The 25245-nt window shown below is 28.9% G+C and overlaps 1 protein-coding gene across 7 annotated transcripts; it reads left to right on the plus strand.

Moving 5' to 3' along the window:
- The first annotated feature begins 12102 nt into the window (after positions 1-12102).
- On the plus strand, positions 12103-22095 carry LOC100256299 (disease resistance protein RPV1). Of its 7 annotated transcripts, XR_009465152.1 has the most exons (9): positions 12104-12691; positions 14686-15733; positions 15828-16178; positions 16268-16388; positions 16469-17199; positions 17558-18331; positions 18603-18707; positions 18900-19033; positions 20455-20571. XR_009465152.1 is itself a non-coding variant. In XM_019216446.2 (6 exons), the coding sequence occupies exons 1-6, from the start codon at positions 12198-12200 to the stop codon at positions 21031-21033; spliced, it is 3324 nt and encodes a 1107-aa protein (XP_019071991.1). In that variant the 5' UTR covers positions 12103-12197; the 3' UTR covers positions 21034-22095. The 7 variants fall into 7 exon arrangements, 1 of the variants encoding a protein (XP_019071991.1); XR_009465155.1 differs by lacking the exons at positions 17558-18331; positions 18603-18707; positions 18900-19033 and adding exons at positions 21396-21554; positions 21751-22095 and having other exon boundaries at positions 12103-12691; positions 20455-21201; XR_009465154.1 differs by lacking the exons at positions 17558-18331; positions 18603-18707; positions 18900-19033 and adding exons at positions 21459-21554; positions 21751-22095 and having other exon boundaries at positions 12103-12691; positions 20455-21201.
- The last annotated feature ends 3150 nt before the right edge of the window (positions 22096-25245 follow it).

The following is a 25245-nucleotide window of genomic DNA, read 5'->3' on the forward strand; positions in this document are numbered from 1 at the left end:
ATACCTAAAAATAAGTGCTTGAAAAAAGTAATTCATATATATATATATAATAAACATGACACATTTTTGTCGTATTCCACGTGTTGTTTCTTATATTCTTAAAAAAGGACAAACACTAAAAACGAAAAAATAAATAAAAGAAGACAGCGACAACTGAGAAAATGGCAAATGCCAGAAAGGATGAAATGGACGCTCTATCAGTGATATAAAGCTGAAGTTTACTGAAGTGTTTTTTTTTATGGGAGGATTACTTTAGGGTGGACCGGGGAAAAAAATTATTAAAAATGGTGGGTAGATTTGATAATTCTTATGAAGGTCTTATATTTTTATTAGACTAATTTACCCTGATTTCTCAAGTCCATTTACCCATTAAAAAGTACATCTTCTTTCTTGACAATCATAAAGTATAAGTACAATACAAATGCAATATAGTTACAATGAAAAAATATTAACATTACAATACATTATAATATACCAAAATGACAAATTATTGAATTCGTTTTTTTTACTGAACTAGTATTTCTAGGCTATCATGTTATATTCCTATCATAAAGCATCCTTGCAAACCAAAATTATAAAAAGACAATAAAAATATACTATTATAATTTTAATACATAAAGTTATTCATGGTAATCCAATGATATATAAAAAAAATCTATAAAATTAATTTTTTATATAAAAATATAAATGTACAATAAAAATATACTACGATTATAATATAAATACAATAACATTACGATACATTACGATAAGGTAAAATTTTGAAAATTTCAAATTTCTTATGAAACTGGGTAGTTGTCTAATATACATGTCTAATATACAACAAATATTGTTCTTTATTATATAAAATATGTTTCAATTGATTATAATTTTTAGTTTTCAATGAAAATCCAAATATGTTAATAAATACCCAAATAAGCATGAAACAACTGAGAAAATTTTTTATTCTACTATGCCAAACAAGTCTCAACAACAAAATTAAAGCGCAAACATTTTCAATGGAAATCAATAATAATCATATCAAACAACCCACGCGGAAAATAAATTAAAAATAAAAACACATTTTCAATATGACCAAAATAATATAAAAAAATTCAAAAAAAAAATTTAATAACATTTTACACAAAAAAAATGTAATTTCTTTCTCAAAACCTCCTTCAATATTTCAGATCTACATTGTTAAAATTATTAATAGTTCTTTCCTTCAATCCAAATTTTAAATTATTTATTTATTTGCATAAACTAACGTATTTTTGTTTTTTTGGCATTTTTTTTTATAAAAAAAATCTTACCTTCAATGGATTTCTTGCTAGATTCACACAAAAATACAAGCTTTGTGGAGACGGTTCAGATCATAACCTAAAGTGTTGAAGTTTTTTCCTCTTTCCCTTTTCTTCTTCAATACTGATAAGCTACAGTTGGGTTAAAAGAATTTTTTTTTTTTTGTGCATTTTTTTATAAAAAAAATCTTACCTTTAATGGATTTCTTGCTAGATTCACACAAAAATACAAGTTTTGTGGAGACAGTTCAGATCATAACCTGAAGTGCTGAAATTTTTTCCTCTTTCCCTTTTCTTCTTCAACACCGATAAGTTACAGCCGGGTTAAAAGAAGATTTTTTTTTTTTGTTTGCTGGCTTTTCACTTGTTAAGGGTAGTCTTGACATTTAAACAAAATAAAGTCTTAAAAAGAATTATCATAATTCCACCCTATCCTTCATAAGAATTATTAAATATACCCATCATTCTCGGTCATATGTTTCCCAGCCCACCCTTAACAACAATTCTCCCTTTTTTTTTATTTTGGCATCCTATGCTTCAATATTAAAAATTTTATCAAGATAAGGTCGACAGAATCCATGGAATCTTGGCCAGTGAGAAGTCTTACAAAAAGACGAACACTAAAACCGAAAAAATAAATAAAAGAAGGCAGCAACAACCGAGAAAATGACAAATGCCAGAGATGATGAAATGGACGCTTTGTCAGTGATTTAACACTGAAGTTTGCTGGAGTGTTTTTTTTTTTTTTCATCAAGATAAGGTCGGCAGGTCTTTAAAAGGACAAACACTAAAAACGAAAAAATAAATAAAAGAAGACAGCGACAACTAAGAAAATGACAAAAGAGGATGAAATGGATGCTCTATCAGTGATTCAAAATAAATAATAATTTTTCACCAAGCCCGTAAAAAATTGCACACAGAACAAGTCTAAAAAAGGAATCATCTATGTTGGTCAACAAAAGAATTTCTTTTTTCTTTTTTTTTGTGAAGTCTTATTTTTTACTACCTTCTTTAAGATAATAAAAATTCAATTCAATTCTCAATTTTTTTTTCTTTTTTTTTAGTGAAAAAAAGTTCAAACATTATCTTCAACCTTCTTCACAACAATAGTAGATTATCAATTATTCATCTTAATGGGTTCAAATCTATCATTAGAAGATGAAAATGAATAAAGAGAAAAAGATGAAGTTATATGATATACAAATACTATGAAAAAAAGGTGTTTTTAAAATTTTGTGTTGGATGAGTCCTTTATATTCTTTTAAAAGCCACCTATCCCACCTGTTACTCTTCTACATTGTGAACAAAATGTAAATACTAAAAAACAAATGTGCTTCTAAATTTTGTGGTGGGTGGGTTCTTTCTTATATTTTTTTTGGAGGCCACTCATTTCTCTTTTACCATTATAAATAAAATACAAATATTATCAAACAAAGATATGGGCAAGAATGAAATATAGTTAATCATAGATATATTGATATTTCGATTTTATGCATATATAGAATATATCGGATATATATTGACAAATATTTTGAAAAAAAAATATCAATAAAACTAAAATTGATCAAAATTTATAAGAATATAAAAAAAACCCTTATAAAAGTGTAATTAGAAATATTATAGATATTTTAAAATTATTTTATCAAAGAATTTGATATATGTATATTAAGATTTATCATATTTAATAATAATATTATATACATCGATAAAAAATATGAATTTTATAAGTATTTATTTATTATTAAATTACATCAAATATGATTTGATAATAATATTTCAATATTTAATATTACGAAAATATATATAAAAGATGCATCGACAACCGAGAAAATGACAAATGCCAGAGATGATGAAATGGATGTTCTATCAGTTTGCTGGAGTGTTTTTTTTTTTTTTTTTTTTTACTAGCATCCTATGCTTCAAGATTAAATTTTTTTTATCAAGATAAGGTCGGCAGAATCCATGGAATCTTGCCCATTGCGAAGTTTTATAAAAGGACAAACACTAATCGAAAAAATTAATAAAAGAAGACAACGACAACTGAGAAAATGGCAAATGCCAGAGATGATGAAATGGACTCTTTATCAGTGATTTAAAGCTGAAGTTTGTTGAAGTGTTTTTTTTCTTTTTTTTTGGCATCCTATGCTTCAATATTAAAAATTTTATCAAGATAAGGTCGGCAGAATCCATGGAATCTTGGCCAATGCGAAGTCATAAAAAAAGGACAGACACTAAAACCGAAAAAATAAATAAAAGAAGGCAGCGACAACCGGAAAATGACAGCCAGAGAGGATGAAATGGACGCTTTGTTAGTGATTTAACACTGAAGTTTGCTGAAGTGTTTTTTTTTTTTTTAATCAAGATAAGGTCGGCAAGTCTTAAAAAGGGACAAACACTAAAAACGAAAAAATAAACAAAAGAAGACAGCGACAACTAAGAAAATGACAAATGTCACAGAGGATGAAATGGATGCTCTATCAGTGATTCAAAATAAATAATAATTTTTCACCAAACCAGTAAAAAATTCACAAAGAAAAAGTCTAAAAAAGAATCATCAATGTTGGTCAACAAAAGATTTTTTTTTATTTTTTTTTTGTGAAGTCTTATTTTCTATTATCTTTTTAAAATAATAAAAATTTAATTTAATTCTATAAAAAAAGGTTAAACATTATTTTCAACCTCCCGCACGACAGTAATAAATTATCAATTATTCAACGTAATAAATTCAAATGAACCCATCTACCAGTAAAAGATGAAAAGGAATAAAGATAAAAAGATGAAATTATATGGTATACAAATACTATGAAACAAAGATGCTTTTAAAATTTTGTGGTGGATGGGTCCTTTTTTATATTCTTTTAAAAGTCACCCATCCTATTCTTACTCTTCTACCATTGTGAACAAAATGCAAATGCTAGAAACAAATGTGCTTCTGAATTTTGTAGTGGGTGGATCCTTCCTTATATTTTTTTGGAGGCCACCCCCCTTCCCACTCATTTCTCTTTTACCATTGTAAATAAAATGCAAATGTTATAAAACAAAGACGTGGGTAAGAATGAAATATTGTTAATCATAGATATATTAATAACTTTGATTTTATGGATATATCGAATATATCAGAGATAATGCTGATGAATATTTTGGAAAAAAAATATTGGTATGACTAAAAGTGATCAAAATTCATAAGAATATAAGAAAAATCTTATAATAATATAATTAAAAGTATAATAAATATTTTAAAATTATTTTATTAAAAATTTTGATACATGTATAATATGATTTATCATATTTGATAATAATATCGTATACATCAATAAAAAAAATATGAATTTTATAAGTGTACATATATTATTAAATTACATCAAATATTATTTCACAGTAATATTGTGATATTTAATTATAATATATTTAATTTTAAAATATATTTAATATTTAAATTATGATCCATTTAATTCAATTATATTAAATGATATACAATAAGTTGTGATATATGTACAATTTTTTTAATATTAATAATATTAAAAACAATATGAAGAAAATTATCATGATAATTTTTATATTTTTGATAATTAATTAAAATAATTTTTTGCATTTAATTATAATTAATTTTTTATCTAAATTTTTTTTTAATATTTTGTTTATATAATGGCTTTGAATATATATGTTTGGTGCAATATATTTAATAAGAGGCAAATTTGACTCAATGGTAAGTTGAGTCAAAGGTTAAATCTTTTGTTTGGGGCATTTTTAAGGGAGTGGTGGGCATTTAGCGTGTTTGACCTCATTGTAGCTATATTGTGAAAAATCGTCGATATATCGGTCAATGATGAAAATATCGGTAATTATGGATATATTAGTACTTTGATTAATATTGGTGAATATTTTTTTCACAAATATCAGTGAAGCGAAAATTATTCAAAATTCATATGAATGCTTGAAAAAATTCTAAAAAATGATAAAATAAGTAATAATACACATCTTCAAGTTATTTCATAAGTATAATTGACATAAATATAATCAAGAAGTAAAGATATATCGGTAGATTCAATACTTGAATTTTAATAATAATAAATATGAATTTTGGAAGTGTACACTTATAAAGTTAAAATTAAGTTACAAAATATTTGATTTTATTAAAAATGAACAAATGAAGATCAATGTGATTTCATCATATTATTAGACAAAGGTAGGTCCATCTTGTTGAAGATAATATTTATTTAAAAATTTTAAAATACTTTTATTAAAACATGTTTTATTATATTTTAAATAAAAAATTAAATTAATTTATATAAAATATTTTATTTGAGATTTAATTTCTAAAATTTTATTAAAAATATATGGTAATAAATTTTTCTATCAATATTAATTTATTTAAATAATTAAAATTAATAATAATTTATCTTATCAAATTAATTTTAATTTATAAAATATTAAAACTTTATTAATTTTTTACATTGTAGCAAATTTTTTGGTAAAATTATATTTTTAATATTTTAAAATAAAAACATTTAAAATGAAATAAAATTGAAAGGATAAATATATATATAAAATGAAAGTGAAGTGATAATAATTTTTAAAATAGGATTAATGAGATAAATATAAAAAATGTTAAAAATAAAAATATAATATAAAATAAACTGATAACATAAAAACATGGATGACCAGATCATCAAAAATTCAAATCTGATCGTCGGATGCAGGAGGATTTTTGCAACAATCACAACGAATTTTCGAAAAAACCAGCAAAAATGGTCCATTATCGATATAAATTGAAAAAATTGGCAAAAAAGCATCGCTACATGCGCAGATATTTTGGAGATTTATCAGCCAAAACTGATATTTTAAGGATTTTTCTGATTTTTTTTTTTAAATTTCTCTCCATTGATAATTGGTGGTCAAAATTGTTTCAGTTACCTCCAATATCCGAAATATAATCGATATTTCGACGATAAAATCTAATTTTTTCATCCCGAAATCCAGCCAAAACAATATTTCTTCCGCCTAAACAATATTTCTTAACCTGATATCGATATATCACCGTATAAAGCGAAATTTTCATCCGCGGATGTGGGTGGGTCCTTCCTTTTTAATTGTTTTAAAAGCCACCTACCTCTCCAATCATTACTCTCTGACATTTGTCTGACAAGTCACATGCTAATGCATTGGCACCCCAAAAAATAGTAAAAGAATCACATGATTGCATGCCCCTCGTTACTCTTTTGACATTTAACTGACAAATGACATGCTTATGCATTCGAACCCCAAAAAATGGAAAAAGAATCACGTGATTGCATGCCACTCATTACTCTTTGACATTTAACTGACAAATCACATGTTTATGCATGGGGACCCCAAAAAATGGAAAAAGAATCACATGCTTGCATGTATGGGGAGAATCGATGTTCGCTTTTACGGTCCAACCAAAACCAAAAAAAAATAAAAATAAAATAAATAAATATCATATAAGGAGCCAAAGGTGCTGTAGGCATATCAAGAATGGGCTGACCACAAGTTACACCTCAACTCTCTTTTAAGCTTTTTGGATATGTAGTTCAAACACCTAAAAATGTAATGTATGTTGAGTATAAATGGATATTTGTACAAAAATATAATGAGAATAATGAGATTATAAGATATAAAGTATGATTAGTAGTACAAGATTTCTCGCAGAAACCTGGTATTAACTATGAGGAAATATTCTCTTCGATCATGAACGTAATCACATATAATTTCTTAATTAGTTTAGCAGTTCCGGAAGAATTAGATATGCTTCTCATGAATGTTATTACAGTATATTTATATGGATCCATGGATAATGATACATACGTGAAAATCTCATAATGATTTAAATTGTCTGAAGCAAATAACACAAAACCTTATAGTATGTACTCAATCAAGTTACAATGATTCTTATATGAATTAAAGCAATTTGAACGCATGTAGTACAATCGCCTTAGTAATACTTACTAAAAGAAAAGTATGTGAATAATCTTATATGCCTATTCATCTTCATTAAGAAATTAGAAACCAAATTTATAATTATTACAGTGTTTTTTTTTTTTTTTTTTGGGATCCTATGCTTCAATATTAAAATTTTTATCAAGATAAGGTCGCCAGAATCCATGGAATCTTGGCCAATGCGAAGTCTTAAAAAAAGGACAAACACTAAAACCGAAAAAATAAATAAAAGAAGGCAGCGAGACAACCGAAAAATGACAAATGCCAGGAGAGGATGAAATGGACGCTTTGTTAGTGATTTAACACTGAAGTTTGCTGAAGTGTTTTTTTTTTTTTTTAATCAAGATAAGGTCGGCAAGTCTTAAAAAGGGGCAAACACTAAAAACGAAAAAATAAATAAAAGAAGACAGCGACAACTAAGAAAATGACAAATGTCATAGAGGATGAAATGGATGCTCTATCAGTGATTCAAAATAAATAATAATTTTTCACCAAGCCAGTAAAAAATTCACAAAGAAAAAGTCTAAAAAAGAATCATCTATGTTATTTTTTTTATTTTTTTTTGTGAAATCTTATTTTCTATTATCTTTTTAAAATAATAAAAATTAAATTTAATTCTATGAAAAAAAATTTAAACATTATCTTCAACCTTCCTCACGATAATAATAAATTATCAATTATTCAACGTAATTGATTCAAATGAACCCATCTAATGAACCCATCTACCAGTGAAAGATGAAAATGAATAAAGAAAAAAAAGATGAAATTATATGGTATACAAATACTTTGAAACAAAGATGCTTTTAAAATTTTGTGACGGATGGGTCCTTCTTTATATTCTTTTAAAAGTCACCCATCCCACTCGTTACCCTTCTACCATTGTGAACAAAATGCAAATGCTAGAAACAAATGTGCTTCTGAATTTTGTAGTGGGTGGATCATTCAAATGTTATGAAACAAAGATGTGGGTAAGAATAAAATATCGTTAATTATAGATATATTAATATTTTGATTTTATGGATATATCGAATATATCAAAGATATGCTGACGAATATTTTGGAAAAAAAATATTGGTATGATTAAAATTGATCAAAATTCATACGAATATAAGAAAAACCTTATAAAAATGTAATTAAAAGTATAATAAATATTTTTAAATTGTTTTATTAAAATTTTTTATATATGTATAATATGATTTATCATATTTGATAATAATATCGTATACATCGATAAAAAAATATGAATTTTATAAGTGTACATATATTATTAAATTACATCAAATATTATTTCATAATAATATTATGATATTTAATTATACTATGTTTAATTTTAAAATATATTTAATATTAAAATTATGATCCATTTAATTCAATTATATTAAATGATATACAATATGTTGTGATATATGTACAATTTTTTTAATATTAATAATATTAAAAACAATATGAAGAAAATTATCATGATAATTTTTATATTTTTGGTAATTAATTAAAATAATTTTTTGCATTTAATAATAATTAATTTGTTATCTAATTTTTTTTTTTAATATTTTGTTTATATAATGACTTTGAATATATATGTTTGGTGCAATATATTTAATAAGAGGAAAATTTGACTCAATGGTAAGTTGAGTTAAAGGTTAAATCTTTTCTTTGGGGCATTTTTAAGAGAGCGGTGGGCATTTAGCGTGTTTGACCTCATTGTAGCTATATTGTGAAAAATCGTCGATATATCGGCCAAGGATAAAAATATCGGTAATTATGGATATATTAGTACTTTGATTAATATTGGTGAATATTTTTTTTTACAAATATCAGTGAAGCGAAAATTATTCAAAATTCATATGAATGCTTGAAAAAATTCTAAAAAATGATAAAATAAGTAATAATACACATCTTAAAGTTATTTCATAAATATAATTGACATAAATATAATCAAGAAGCAGAGATATATCGGTAGATTCAATACTTGAATTTTAATAATAATAAATATGAATTTTGGAAGTGTACACTTATAAAGTTAAAATTAAGTTACAAAATATTTGATTTTATTAAAAAAGAACAAATGAAAATCAATGTGATTCCATCATATTGTTAGATGAAGGGAGGTCCATCATGTTGAAGACAATATTTATTTAAAAAAATTTAAAATACTTTTATTAAAACATGTTTTATTATATTTTAAATGAAAAATTAAATTAATTTATATAAAATATTTTATTTGAGATTTAATTTCTAAAATTTTATTAAAAATATATGGTAACAACTTTTTCTATTAACATTAATTTATTTAAATAATTAAAATTATTAATAATTTATCTTATCAAATTAATTTAAATTTATAAAATATTAAAACTTTATTAATTTTTTATATTGTAGCAATTTTTTTGGTAAAATTATATTTTTAATATTTTAAAATAAAAACATTAAAATGAAATAAAATTGAATGGATAAATATATATATATATATATATATATATATATATATATATATATATATATATATATATATTCACAAGAACAACAAATTACTTGAAAAATGAATTTGAGATGAAAGATCTTGGAAAAACAAAATTTTATCTCGACCTGATTTTTCAAATGGAGTTTTAGTACATCAATCAACATACATTAAGAAAGTTTTGAAGAGTTTTTATATGGATAAAGTGCATCTTTTAAGTTCTTCAATGTTGTCCGATCACTTGATGTGAAAAATGACTCATTTTGTCTTTGCAAAAATTGATGAAGAATTACTTGGTCCTGAAGTACCATATTTTAGTGCTATTGGTGCACTTGTATATCTTGCCAATTGTCTACGTCCAAACATTGTTTTTTTTTTTTTTTTTTTTTTCTGACAATGTATTAGCAAGATATAGTTCCACTCCAACTCGAAGACATTAGAATGATATCAAACATATATTACGTTATTTTCGCGGAACTACCGATATGAGTATATTTTACTCAAGGGAATCAAAGCAATAATTGCTTAGATATGCAGATGCAAAATATCTTTCAGATCCATATAAAGGTAAGTCATAAACATGGTATATGTTTAATTACAATGATACTGTTATCTCATGGAGATCTATCAAACAAACAATGGTGGTCACATCATCAAATCATTCAGAAATACTAGCAACTCATGAAGTAAGTCGTGAATGTATATGACTAAGGTCAATGATTCAATATATATAAGAAACATGTGGACCACCTCCATCAGAGGCAATCCAACCGCGTTACATGAAGATAATGTTGTTTGTATTGCACAAATTAAAAGAGGATTCATAAAAGGTGACAGAATTAAGCGTATCTCCCTAAATTCTCTTATACTCATGAGCTCCAAAAGAAAGGTGAGATTGATGTTCAATAGATTCGGTCATGCAATAATCTAGCAGATCTATTCACAAAGGCATTACCTTTGACCACATTGAAAAAGTTAAGGTATGACTTTGGAATACGAAGATTGAGAGATCTACCAATTGAAATGTTGAAGAAATCATAATCATGTTTACATGAGAGGGAGAATGATAATATAAATATACTACACTCTTTTTTCCTTCGTTTAGGTTTTGTCTTTGTCCCAATGGGTTTTACTGACAAGGTTTTTAACGAGGCAGTTATAGTAATCCAAAAGAATATTGTACTATTTTTCCCATAGGGTTTTTCCTAGTAATGTTTTAATGAGGCATATTCTTATAATCATCCAAGGGGGAGTGTTATAAAATATGAGAATTTATCGAATTATAGGAACTTATGGATGATCATCTATATTGATGTATATCTTCATGTGACTCCTATAAAACGGAGATACCTCTAATAAAAATTAATTTTATTCTCTTCTTAGGTTCTAATTTCTCTTTCTTGTATCCTTTTCCTTTCCTTTTATAATTTTACAACAATTTGAGATTTAATTTATAAAATTTTGTTAAAAATATATGATAACAACTTTTTCTATTAACATTAATTTATTTAAATAATTAAAATTATTAATAATTTATCTTATCAAATTAATTTTAATTTATAAAATATTATAACTTTCTTAATTTTTTATATTGTAGCAATTTTTTTGGGTAAAATTATATTTTTAATATTTTAAAATAAAAACATTTAAAATGAAATAAAATTAAAAGGATAAATATAAAAAAAATTAAGAGTGAAGGGATAATAATTTTTAAAAATATGATTAATGAGATAAAAATAAAAAGTGTTAAAAATGAAAGGATAATATAAAATAAATCTATAATATAAAAACATGGGTGAAATCTAGGGGGATCATAAAAAATTCAAATCTGATCGGATGCAAGAGCCATTTTTGCAACAATAACGACGAATTTTCGGCAAAACTAGCAAAAATCGTCCATTTATCATGATCAATCGAAAAAATTGGCAAAAAAGTATCGCTCCATGGGCAGATATTTTGGAGATTTATCGGCCAAAACCGATATTTTAATGATTTTTCTGATGTTTTTGAAATTACTCTCCATTGATAATTGGTGGTCAAAATTGTTTCAGTTACCTCCAATATCCGAAATATAATAGATATTTCGACGATAAAATCTAATTTTTTCATTCCGAAATTTCTTCCGCATAAACAATATTTGTTAACCTGATATCGATATATCACCGTATATAGCGGCGAAATTTTCATCCGTGGATGTGGGTGGGTCCTTCCTTTTTAATTGTTTTAAAAGCCACCTACCTCTCCACTCATTACTCTTTGACATTTGTCTGTCAAATCACATGCTTATACATGGGACCCAAAAATGAAAAAGAATCACATGCTTTCATGTATTGGGAGAATCGATGTTTGCTTTTACGGTCCAACCAAAACCAAATAAATAAATAAATAAATAAATCAATATGATATAAGGACCCAAAGGTGCTGTAGGGCATATCAAGAATAGACTCACCACAAGTTACTCCTCAACTCTCTTTAAGCTTTCATCCAAAAACTCTCCAACAATGGCTTCCTCTACCCAAAAACCCTCTTCTTCTTCTACCCCAATCCGTAAATATAACTTCGATGTGTTCTTGAGTTTTAGAGGTGAAGACACCCGCAACAATTTTACGGTTCATTTATTCAAAATTTTGGGTCGGATGGGTATTAACACTTTCAGAAACGATGAACCTCTGAGACGAGAGGAGATCCAATCAGGAATTTTGAAAACTATTGAAGAATCAAGAATTTCCATAGTTGTGTTCTCAAGAAACTATGCGCATTCCCAGTGGTGTTTGGATGAGTTAGCGAAGATCATGGAGTGCAGGAAACAAAATGAACAAATAGTCTTGCCGGTGTTCTACCACGTGGATCCTTCTGATGTGCGAAAGCAAACAGGGAGCTTCGGAAATGCATTTTCCAATTATGAAAGAGGTGTAGATGAGAAAAAGGTGCAAAGGTGGAGGGATGCCTTTACTGAAGCAGCCGATACAGATGGTTTCCGTGTGCCGGAGGATGGGTAACTTCAACGTCCTTAATTTGTGCTTTTGATTTAATTAAGTTATAAGGATTTAGTTGTCTTAAATCATGAATTAACAAGTTAATAATTTGGATCAGTGTTGAATCAACAACTTATAGTAGCTTCTAATTTTGTTTTGGAAGGAGTTTGATGAGCATGTTAAATACTGTTTGAATGTTCGAATATGATTAGGTACTAAGGGATTAAGTTGTTTATTTTTATATATGTTTGAATGTTAAATACTGTTTGAATATTTGAATATGATTAGGTATTAAGGTATTAAGTTGTTTATTTTTATATATGTTTGAATGTTAAATACTGTTTATATATACATTTAAAACATCTGTAAAATTAATTATTATTAAATTTTCTTATTTTAATTTGAAACATAGTAATGGAATATATTTCCAAATATTATAATTTATTACCTTAATAGAAATATTAACTAGGGCTGCACCAGGACACAGGGATCCCGTGTTCGATACTTAATATAGCTTTTTACTTGTAAAAATGACGAACATTAAAAGAATAAAAAATTAAAATATTGAGAAATATTGACATTGATGGTGAAGGGTGACAGGGCGTGCAATATAAAAATGAAAATATTAAACAATGGAATAAAAAGTACGTTAGTGGATGTTTAAAATATCTGGATGTGCAGGTATAACTTTCATACGAATCCATATTTTTAAACATTTTTTTTAATATTTCATCAATTTTTTTTTTCATGTTTCAATATTTCATTGATATTTATGAATATTTCACCCATTTTTTATTTTTTATTTTTTAAATATTAAATAAATTAATTTTAATTATTTTATTTTTACAATTTGATTTAATTTATTACTAAAAATATAAAACATAATTTTTTTAATAGGTCCTTATTTTATATAATTTATATATTTATTAAATATAAAAAATATCAATATTAAAATAATTATACATATATCATTATTAATTTGATATCATTGAATATATTTAAATTAAAATAAATCATAATTTTAATATTTAATATATTTTAAAATTAGACCTATTATCTTAATATTATTGTAAAATAATATATAATTTGACTTAATAATTAATATACATTTTAATATATTGTCATAAAACGAAAGGTTTTTTCTTCATGAATTATAAATGTAATTGAAAATTTGTTCTATTTACTATTCTTAAAAATAATAAAAATAGAAATTTATTCAAGTGACATCTTACAATGAATTGCCCTAAATCAATAAAATTGAAATAGAAAGAGAACTACAATTGATTAAAAGATTGTGATTATGATTAATAAAGAAAAATCTCTAGTAACAAACATGATTTTGAAAGTGAATTCTAAATATTAATATAGAGATTATTGATTTTTGATACTTAAAAACACTTTATATTATGTTTAATACTAAAATGGCAATATATGCATTCTGAATCTAATTTAGGAAACTTAAAAAAAATAAAAATTGATGATACGGTTTTGTTATTAACACTTTTTTTTTTTGTTCATTTTCATAACTTATAATTGTTTTCATAATTTTGTAGTTCCCTTGAACTTCACTACTATAACAGGAAGATTTATGTATATTAATTAAGATTTATTTATTTACTATTTTTTGTTATAAAAAAAATTTTACATTTAAAATTTGATTTTCTGAACATGTACAAAACGGTGATAAAATTACAAAAGTTGTCATGCAAATCTTAAAATTAAACGAAGTCAGAATGATATACAAAATCAATAGAAATTTGGAGTCTTGCTAGTGAAATGACTGGTGAAAGAAATAGGACAATTCGAAGTAATGCTCCTACTGATAACAAGAATACTACATTTGGGAAGTAACTTGCCATTTTGTAGACAAGTTTTCTCTATTGAGTTCATTGCCCTTGACACAGCACGACATCACCATATTAACTTCACAATAATAATCTTTTGTAACTAATTTTACCCCATTATATCTTTGCTACATTTTATAATTAACATTGCTTCACTTTATTATTAACAGGGATGAGCCAACTATTATTAAGAAAATCATTAATTTCGTCAATGGCGAATTGAAACTTCCAGGTCATAACTTAATTGGAATTGATGGACGTTTGGAAGAATTGAAGTCATTGATAGGCATTGGATCTTATGATGTTCGCATGCTTGGAGTATGGGGATTAGGTGGAATTGGCAAAACCACAATTGCACGAGTTATTTATAACTCAATCTCATACCAATTCGATGGTGCTAGCTTTCTTCCAAGTGTTTGCCAGCAATCCATGCCTAATGTAAAAAAAAAACTTCTATGTGACATTACTGGATTGTCCTATGGAGGCCTGAATGTTGATGAAGGGCTCAATAAGAATAAGATAAAGAAAAAAAAAATTCTTATCGTTGTTGATGATGTGGATTGTTTGAGTCAATTAAAGGACTTAGTTCCAAATGGAGATTGGCTTGGTGGGGGAAGTAGAATTATTATAACGACTAGAGATAAACATTTACTACTTGAGCATGGAGTGGATGCTATATATGAGGTTCAAGGATTAGATTTTGCAGAATCTATACATCTCTTTAATCTTTATGCCTTCCAAGCAAGATTTCCTAAACCAGCATACAGAGGATTTTCCCGAAATATAGTAAATTATAGTGAGGGCCTTCCATTGGCTCTTAAAGTTTTTGGTGATTTTCTTTTTCGTAAGTCAATAGATGAATGGGAAAGTGCATTGTATAAACTAAAACACCAATCCATGAAAGAAATTCAAGATGTGTTTCAAATCAGTTATGATAGACTAGATTACAAAACAAAAGATATATTTCTTGATATTGCATGTTTTTTTAAAGGGGAAGAAAGAGAATTTGTTTCAAGAATATTAGATGGGGCTGAGAAAGCAATAACAGATCTCTCTAATAAGTCTCTCCTAACTTTTTCAAATAATAAGATAATGATGCACCCTTTATTGCAACAAATGGGTCAAGGAGTTGTTCATCAAGCATGTCCTCAAGAGCCAGGAAAACAGAGCAGATTGTGGAGATCAGAGGATGTCCATCGCATATTGCTCAAAAATGAAGTAAGATCCAAGTGCTTGAAGTTATGAATGCCTACAGTTTTATTTTGGTTTTACATTTTTTGAATTTCACTTATTTATGAATCTTGATTTTCAGGGGACTGATGCGATTGAAGGGATATTTCTAGATACATCTCCAGCAGAACCAATAGAGTTTACCATTCTAGATACATCTCCAGCAGTACCAATAGAGTTTACCACTGAAGCTTTTAAAATGATGAACAAACTTAGATTACTCAAAGTTTGTCGAGGTCATAAATGTGGTTCCATGGTAAAAAATTATGAAGTGCGTGTTTCTACCAACTTTGAATTTCCATCTTATGAGTTAAGATATCTTCATTGGGATGGATATCCTTTGGAATATTTGCCATCAAATTTTCATGGAGAGAACCTTGTTGAATTGAATCTGCGGTATAGTAAACTAAGAGTGCTTTGGCAAGGGCTTAAGGTATGATTATTATTTGGTTTTATCCTTTGATTTATAAATTTAAGGGTCAAGGAAGTCTATTTACCAAAACCAAGTGTTCTTTGTTCCAGCCTCCTGAGAAGTTAAAGCCTCTTGAGAAGTTAAAGGTTATCAATCTCAGTCACTCTCAGCAGCTCATTCAAATCCCAGACTTCTCCGATACACCAAATCTGGAGAGTCTAATTCTTAAAGGTGGTACAATTTGCTCAAGGTTCATCCATTTATAATTATTTCAGTTCCTAACTAGCTGTTTTATTTTTTAAATTTTATAGGGTGCACAAACCTTGAGAACATTCCAAGCAGCATTTGGCACTTGGATTCTCTTGTAAATCTTGATCTCTCTCACTGTTCAAAACTCCAGGAACTTGCAGAGATCCCGTGGAATCTATACTCATTGGAATATTTGAACTTGGCATCCTGCAAAAATCTTAAGAGCCTTCCAGAGAGCCTTTGTAACTTGAAATGTCTTAAGACTCTCAATGTAATCGGGTGTTCAAAACTGCCCGACAACCTGGGAAGCCTGGAATGTCTAGAGAAGCTTTATGCATCAAGTTCAGAATTGATTAGCCCTCAATCGGATTCCTCTTTGGCTGGTTTGTGCTCCTTAAAAGTATTGGATATGCATGACACCAACCTAATGCAACGTGCAATCAGTGGTGACATTGGCAGCTTATACTCATTGGAAGAATTAAACCTAAGTTACTGTAATTTAACAGAAAAAGAAATTCCCGATGATATTTGCTGCCTATACTCATTGAGAGTATTAGATCTAAGTGGAAACCTTTTTCTTGGAGTAACTGATGCCATAAGTCAACTTTCTGAGCTAAGAGAGCTTGGGTTGAGGCACTGCAAGAGTCTTCTAGAAATTCCAAAGCTTCCATCAAGTCTCAGAGTCCTAGATGCCCATGATTGCACAGGCATCAAAACGTTATCAAGTACATCAGTGTTGCAATGGCAGTGGCAGTTAAATTGCTTCAAATCTGCTTTTTTACAAGAAATTCAGGTATAGTTTTCGTAGCACAGAATTTTTAGAATTTTGGGTCCAGATAGCCTGTAATATAACTTTTAGGCCATTTTTAAAACTTATATTCAATGTGGTCTCTTTCTAGGTAAGTGTCACATCATCCTTCGAGGCTTCATTTTTTAACTTAAGCCTTAGTTGGTAATTAAGGTTTTAACTTAAATTTAAGAAAAAAAAAATATAATGATATCGCTCCTATGTGTAATAAAAGGGTTACTTTGAACATAAATTTGACAAAGCGGTTAAACTTAATTTTTTTTCCCATAATGGGCTATTTGGGCCCAAAACTCGAAATTTTATGTAGTCAGGCTCAATGTTTAACATGGTACCTTCTGTGCAGGAGATGAAATACAGAAGGCTTTTGTCTCTTCCAGCAAATGGTGTCAGCCAGGGATTTAGTACTGTTATCCCTGGAAGTGGAGAACTTCCAGAGTGGATACAACACCAGGGTGTTGGCAATGAAGTAATAGTACCGCTACCTCCTAATTGGTACGACAAGGACTTCTTGGGATTGGCTTTATGCTGTGTTTATATTCCACAACAGGGTGAACCAGAGAGTAGTACGTCTGAGAATGAATCAATGGATGAACCAATGGATGAACCAGAGAGTAGTACATCTGAGAATGCCACGGTGAATATCACGCAACCTTATCATTTAGGATGTGAATTGACTTTCCTTGATGATGAAATTGGGTTTTTGGATTATCTCTCCTGTGGATCATCCTGCCAATGCGACCATAATGATGGTGTATCAGAGTCAGTGTGGGTAACGTATTATTCTAATGTTGCTATTAAGCACAGATATCGCTCCGATAAACCAAGGTTTTTAAAGGCTTCATTTCGTGGCCATGTTAATGGTAAACCAGTGAAGGTGGAACAGTGTGGGATTGGTCTTGTACACGTTGATCTTGAGAACAGCAGTGGAGTTGGAAGTGGTAAGCTCTAGTAATGATCAGAAGCCCCTAAAAGTTTGAGATGATCCACCGACGATTCCATGCATAGATCCAAGGCCAAAATTGTAGGATTCACAATGGCACACCCAGAGCTCCTTCTCCTTGATAGTCTCTCTCTGTCTCTCTGGTTTTGGACCTTTCAAGCCATGACAACATTATCGGTAAGTTATTTTTCCTTTCTGGTGTAAGTTTCCACTGCAAACAGATTAAAGGAGCTTAAATTCTTGATTATATTTTTGCTGTTTAAAATTTCTAGGATGTAAAAATATGCCCACCCCAAAAACAAAAAGAATAAATAAATAAATATTGGCCTAAAAGATCCAGACCAGTTATGTTAATTTGTAAACCACTTTAGGACTTGTTCCAGAGTATTTGCCCATTATTATTTTTGAGGCATTGAAGTCTTGTTTTGAACAAGTTTACATTGTCTAGCATGCGGGTCTTGGAATTGATCAACCAAGCTAGGACATCCCTCGCGTTTCAGGCACAACACTCAACTGATCAATTGAGGCTTAAGTTGGTTTCCCATGTCATCAGGTACGTAGAATTTCATTTCTGTTCCAGAGTACTTGATCCTCATGATTTATTTCTTATATTCCTTCATTTATCTTACATTTTAACTTTATATGTTAATTTAAGTTTCACAAACATGAATAATAATTTCTTCATAGGTGATTATGGACTATATAATATATACATGGAATTGAAACCTTGTATCTTATGGTGTAGCTGAATGGTTGGAAGCGGTTCCAAAAGACAAGCAGTGGGATGAGTTGATGTCTGAATGTGAGTCCTTGAAAGAGAAACAGTTGCTAAAGAGACATGGGATGGTCTACTTGTACTGATCATCTAATTGCAGACTGGTAGGCATTAATCTTGATCCTTGACGAAAACACTATGACTTGCAAATGCTAGAAACTAGAATTTATGTTTTCAGCTATGAAATGTATGTATGATAAAATGAAGTCACTTGATTCCATGTCGGAAATGGAGGAGCAAAAGTATCCCCCTTAAACTTGGCATTCATCAGCGAGTAATTTATAGGCTTGGGCCTAACCATGGGCCTATATGTGTTGGACTATTAGATGGTTTTATTATTACAAAGCTGGTAGCCTGGTATTAACAAAACACAATTTGAACTCATAAAATTGATATTAATGAAATTAGAATGAATTCAATATTAAAGAAAATAGGATTTTAATCCATAAATTAATCTTAGTGAAATTGATGTTGAAAAATATTAGAATTCTATCTATATATCGATTTTATTGCATAAATTAATTTTAGTGAAATTGATGTGAAAGAAAATTATAATTTTGTTGTATAAATTGATTTTTATGTTATTTTATTTTTCATATTAATAATCATCAATTAAGTAATAAAATGTGAAAATTATTTCAACTTACCTAGTAAAGACCAATGAATTTTTTCTTTGTTTGATGGAGTGCCTAACACCGTACAATTGAGCAAACTAACATTTGATTCATTCTAGTTCACTTGACCTTTTTGAAGAGTCACTTAAGTAATATTTGTTTTTTAATTGAATATAAAAAGTTAAAATATTTTACTTATTCTGATTTTTTCTATTCAACTAAAAACAATTCGTTAATATTAACCAACATAACCTTAGTTTGTTTAGTACTTAATGACTTAAAAAAAAATTTCTTTCTCATTTTATTAATTATTATGTTATTGAAAACACCTTTTATTAACTTCAATCTCAAATCTATTGATTAACTGCTTTAATAAATTCTAAACAAAAATCAAATCTTGTGTTATGTTAAGATATATTTTCTATTTTTTAATTTTAAAAATAGAAAGTTGTAGATAAAATTTAAAAATTCTTTTATATATATATATATACCTTTTGCAATTAAAAACAACTTTTAAAATTTTTAAAATTTAAGGAAGTAAAACATTTTCATTTTAAAATTTTTGAAAAAAGTTTTTAGAAACCTAAGATAAATTTTGAAAAAAAAAATAGTAATAACTCGACAAGAATTCCTAAGAACTTAGGTGGTTTCACAAAGTTTTTAAAAATCATGTTTGTGATATCGAGGCGTCATTTTTTAGCTTAATCCATAGTTGATAATTGAGGTTTTAACTTAAATTTAAGAAAAAAAATATAATGATATCGCTCCTATGTGTAATAAATGGGTTACTTTGAATATAAATTTGACAAAGTGGTTAAACTTAATTATTTTCCCATAATGGGCTATTTGGGCCCAAAACTTGAAATTTTACGCAGTCATGCTCAATGTTTAACATGGTACCTTCTGTGCAGGAGTTGAAATACAGAAGGCTTTTGTCTCTTCCAGCAAATGGTGTCAGCCAGGGATTTAGTACTGTTATCCCTGGAAGTGGAGAACTTCCAGAGTGGATATCATTCCAGCGTATTAGCAGTGAAGCAACAATACGGCTACCACTTAATTGGTACGACAAGGACTTCTTGGGATTGGCTTTATGCTGTGTTTATATTCCACAACAGGGTGAACCTCTGGATAAATCAATGGATGAACCAGCGAGTAGTACGTCTGAGAATGCCACGGTGAATATCACGCAACCTTATCATTTAGGATGTGAATTGACTTTCCTTGATGATGAAATTGGGTTTTTGGATTATCTCTCCTGTGGATCATCCTGCCAATGCGACCATAATGATGGTGTATCAGAGTCAGTGTGGGTAACGTATTATTCTAATGTTGCTATTAAGCACAGATATCGCTCCGATAAACGAAGGCATTTAATGGCTTCATTTCGTGGCCATGTTAATGGTAAACCAGTGAAGGTGGAAAAGTGTGGGATTGGTCTTGTACATGTTGATCTTGAGAACACCAGTGGAGTTGGAAGTGGTAAGCTCTAGTAATGATCAGAAGCCCCTAAAAGTTTGAGATGATCCACCGACGGTTCCATGCATAGATCCAAGGCCAAAATTGTAGGATTCACAATGGCACCCCCAGAGCTCCTCCTCCTTGATAGTCTCTCTCTGTGTCTCTGGTTTTGGACCTTTCAAGCCATGACAACATTATTGGTAAGTTATTTTTCCTTTCTGGTGTAAGTTTCCACCGCAAACAGATTAAAGGAGCTTAAATTCTTGATTATATTTTTGCTGTTTAAAATTTCTAGGATGTAAAAATATGCCCACCCCAAAAACAAAAAGAATAAATAAATAAATATTGGCCTAAAAGATCCAGACCAGTTATGTTAATTTGTAAACCACTTTAGGACTTGTTCCAGAGTATTTGCCCATTATTATTTTTGAGGCATTGAAGTCTTGTTTTGAACAAGTTTACATTGTCTACCGTGCGGGTCTTGGAATTGATCAACCAAGCTGGAACAACACTCAACTGATCAATTGAGGCTTAAGTTGGTTTCCCATGTCAGGTACGTAGAATTTCATTTCTGTTCCAGAGTACTTGATCCTCATGATTTATTTCTTATATTCCTTCATTTATCTTACATTTTAACTTTATATGTTAGTTTAAGTTTCACAAACATGAATAATAATTTCTTCATAGGTGATTATGGACTATATAATATATATAGACATGGAATTGAAACCTTGTATCTTATGGCGTAGCGCTGAATGGTTGGAAGCGGTTCCAAAAGACAAGCAGTGGGATGAGTTGATGTCTGAATGTGAGTCCTTGAAAGAGAAACAGTTGCTAAAGAGACATGGGATGGTCTACTTGTACTGATCATCTAATTGCAGACTGGTAGGCATTAATCTCGATCCTTGACAAAAACACACTACAATTTGGGAATAATTCATTCTGTGTGGATGAAAAAGTATGACTTGCAAATGCTAGAAACTAGAATTTATGTTTTCAGCTTTGAAATGTATGTATGATTGAGGTTTGAATGAGCAGTCAGTGAGAACACCATGCAATCATATCCAAAAGATAAGCTTTATCCTATTTAGTAATTTTATGCTTCATTTGGATTTTAGAAATTTGAGAGAAAAAAGAAAAGGGGAAAAAGCAAATACAAAGGAAATTGCAAAGATGGCCTATCCCATGGTACACTCGCATGCTATTTTGCTGGAAATAAGATAAAATTAAGTGCCTAACACCGTCCAATTGAGTAGACTAACATTTGATTCATTCTAGTTCACTTGACCTTTTTTAAGAGTCACTTAAGTAATATTTGTTTTTTAATTGAATATAAAAAATTAAAATATTTTACTTATTCTGATTTTTTCTATTCAACTAAAAACAATCCGTTAATATTAACCAATATAACCTTAGTTTGTTTAGTACTTAATGACTTAAAAAAAATTTCTTTCTCATTTTATTAATTATTATGTTATTGAAAACACCTTTTATTAACTTCAATCTCAAATCTATTGATTAACTGCATTAATAAATTCTAAACAAAAATAATATCTTGTGTTATGTTAAGATATATTTTCTATTTTTTAATTTTAAAAATAGAAAGTTGTAGATAAAATATAGAAATTCTTTATATATATATATACCTTCTGCAATTAAAAACAATTTTTAAAATTTAAGGAAGTAAAACATTTTCATTTTAAAATTTTTGAAAAAAGTTTTTAGAAACCTAAAATAAATTTTGAAAAAAAAAATAGTAATAACTTGACAAGAATTCCTAAGTACTTAGGTGGTTTCACAACGTTTTCTAAGTTAAAGAGAAAAAAAAACAATTTTTTAATATTTTCTAAAAGGAAAAGTGTTTGAAAGTTGTTTTTAAAAATAGTATTAAAAAATAAAAAGCAAAAAATCTGTTTGGGTGGGTTGTTTTTAAAAATTAATATTTCTATTTTGATTTTGCAAAAAAATTATAAATTCAAGTTATATTTATATTAATTATAATAATATAATTAGTGCTAATGTATTGTATATAAAATATAAAAGATAAAAAATTAAGAAAAATAAAATAAAATGAAAATGGTCTCCCAACCATTTTTCGCCTTTGTCATCAAGTCCAGAAAAAGGTACGCGATATTCCCTTTGCCATTTTGTCTCTTATTATCATTACTCACCACAACATCGCTCCTTTATTGCTACTGTCTGTCAAGATATTGAGTCTACAGAAGCGGTCTTTCATCCCCATTGGAAAAAAGTAAAGCAATCTGAATTGGTCACTTTAGATGCCAACCACACTTGGTCCCTCACTTCTCTTCCTCCTGGTAAAAAGCCTATTGGTTGTCGTTGGGTTTCTAAAATCAAACGGCACTCAGATGGCACTATTGAGCATTTCAAAGCTCATTTAGTTGCGAGAGGTTACACACAACTGGAAGGTTTAGATTATCATGACATTTTTTCTCCCACTGCTAAAATGATTACTATCTGTTGTTTATTAGCTTTAGCAGCTGCCCAAAATTGGTGTCTTCACCAACTTGATGTCAACAATGCATTTCTTCATGGTGATCTCTATGAAAAAATTTATATGACTTCACTTCCTGGTCTTCAACGATAGGGGGAGAATCAAGTGTGTCGCCTTCACAAGTCGTTGTATGGTTTAAAGCAGACTTCACGACAATTGTTTTCCAAGTTCTCTACAGTTATCCAAGCTGCTAGATTTACTCAATCCAAAGTTGATTACTCGTTATTCACATGTCAGAAAGGCAAATCTTTTACAACTTTGTTAATATATGTTGATGACATTCTTATTACGGGTAATAATGTCAAAGACATATTAGCACTCAAGCAATTTCTTTATAGTCATTTTCAGATTAAAGATTTGGGTGATTTGAAGTATTTTTTGGGCATCGAAGTTTCTTGATCAAAGAAAGATATTTCCATCTCACAACGAAAATATGCTTTGGAAATTTTAAAAGATGGTGGTTTTTTGGGTGCTAAACCTGTGAGCTTTCCCATGGAACAAAACATAAAGCTCTCAGATTCAGGTGAATTGCTTAAAGATCCATCTTAGTATAAACAACTTGTTGGACGCATAATTTATTTGACTATTACCTGGCTAGATATCACCTATTCGGTCCATATGTTAAGTAGATTCATGCATGCACCACGCAAACCACACATGGAAGCTACCTTACGTGTGTTGCGTTATTTGAAAAGTAGTCCAGGACAAGGTCTATTTTTCCCTTCTCATAATGATTTATCTTTGCGAGCTTTTTCTGATTCAGATTGGGCTGGTTGTCCAATATCTCATAGATCCACTCCAGGTTATTATGTTTTTCTAGGATCTTCTCTTATTTCTTGGTCGACAAAGAGACATAAAAACGTATCTCTCTCCTCAGTATAAGCCGAATATAGAACTATGATAGGTGCATGTTGTGAATTATCCTGGTTGTGCTCGTTATTGACAGATTTGAGAATATTGCATCCGAAGCCAACATTGTTGTATTGTGATAACACAATCGCATTCCATATAGCAACCAATCCTGTTTTCCATGAAAGAACCAGACATATAGAGATGGATTGCCATTTTATTCATGACAAAATACAAGATGGTTCAATTGTAACCAAACATGTTGCTTCAAAGAATGAACTTGCAGATGTATTCACCAAGTCATTGGGAAAGGAAGCTTTCTCAACTATGATGCGCAAGTTGGGAGTTCTTGACATTCACTTTCCAACTTGAGGGGAGTGTTGAGAAGGTCAATGACATCTGGCTTTCCATTGACAAAAATATCCAACCATATTGTATTAGTTGCCTTTTATATTTAGACTACCAAGAATATATTAGCATGATTAACATGATTGTAGGAAATCTCTTGTATAAAGCTACGTCTCCTGATTCAATAGTATAATTCAATAAAAAGGAAAATATTCTTTTCCTTTTATTTTACATAAACTTTCCTCCTCACTTTCCTCTTCCTTGCCCTCCCAAACAGCTCACTCCTCATCTGAAATCTCGCTTCCATCCATGAGTTCCAGCCCCTTGAGTATCTTCTACCATAATCTTGAGTGACCCCTAGCTCCTACTTTTTCTCTAACCCCACTCGACCTCCCTTACCTGCAATCCTTCCTGTTTTTACCCTCTCCAAGCTACTCTACTGCTCCCTGTTTAGCAAAAAAGTCTTCATCCCTAACCACCACCATGGCAAGGTGGTCATGTCTTTGACACACGTCCCATGCATGCGGCTTTG

This window comes from Vitis vinifera, chromosome 18, assembly GCF_030704535.1.
Source record: "Vitis vinifera cultivar Pinot Noir 40024 chromosome 18, ASM3070453v1".
Lineage (NCBI taxonomy): Eukaryota > Viridiplantae > Streptophyta > Magnoliopsida > Vitales > Vitaceae > Vitis > Vitis vinifera.

Coding starts and splice junctions, on each gene's coding strand:
- LOC100256299 (XM_019216446.2), top strand. CDS start 12,198: ATGGCTTCCTCTACCCAAAAACCCTCTTCTTCTTCTACCCCAATCCGT. Junction 16,179..16,267: donor TGCTTTGGCAAGGGCTTAAG/GTATGATTATTA, acceptor TCTTTGTTCCAG/CCTCCTGAGAAGTTAAAGCC. Junction 16,389..16,468: donor GGAGAGTCTAATTCTTAAAG/GTGGTACAATTT, acceptor TAAATTTTATAG/GGTGCACAAACCTTGAGAAC.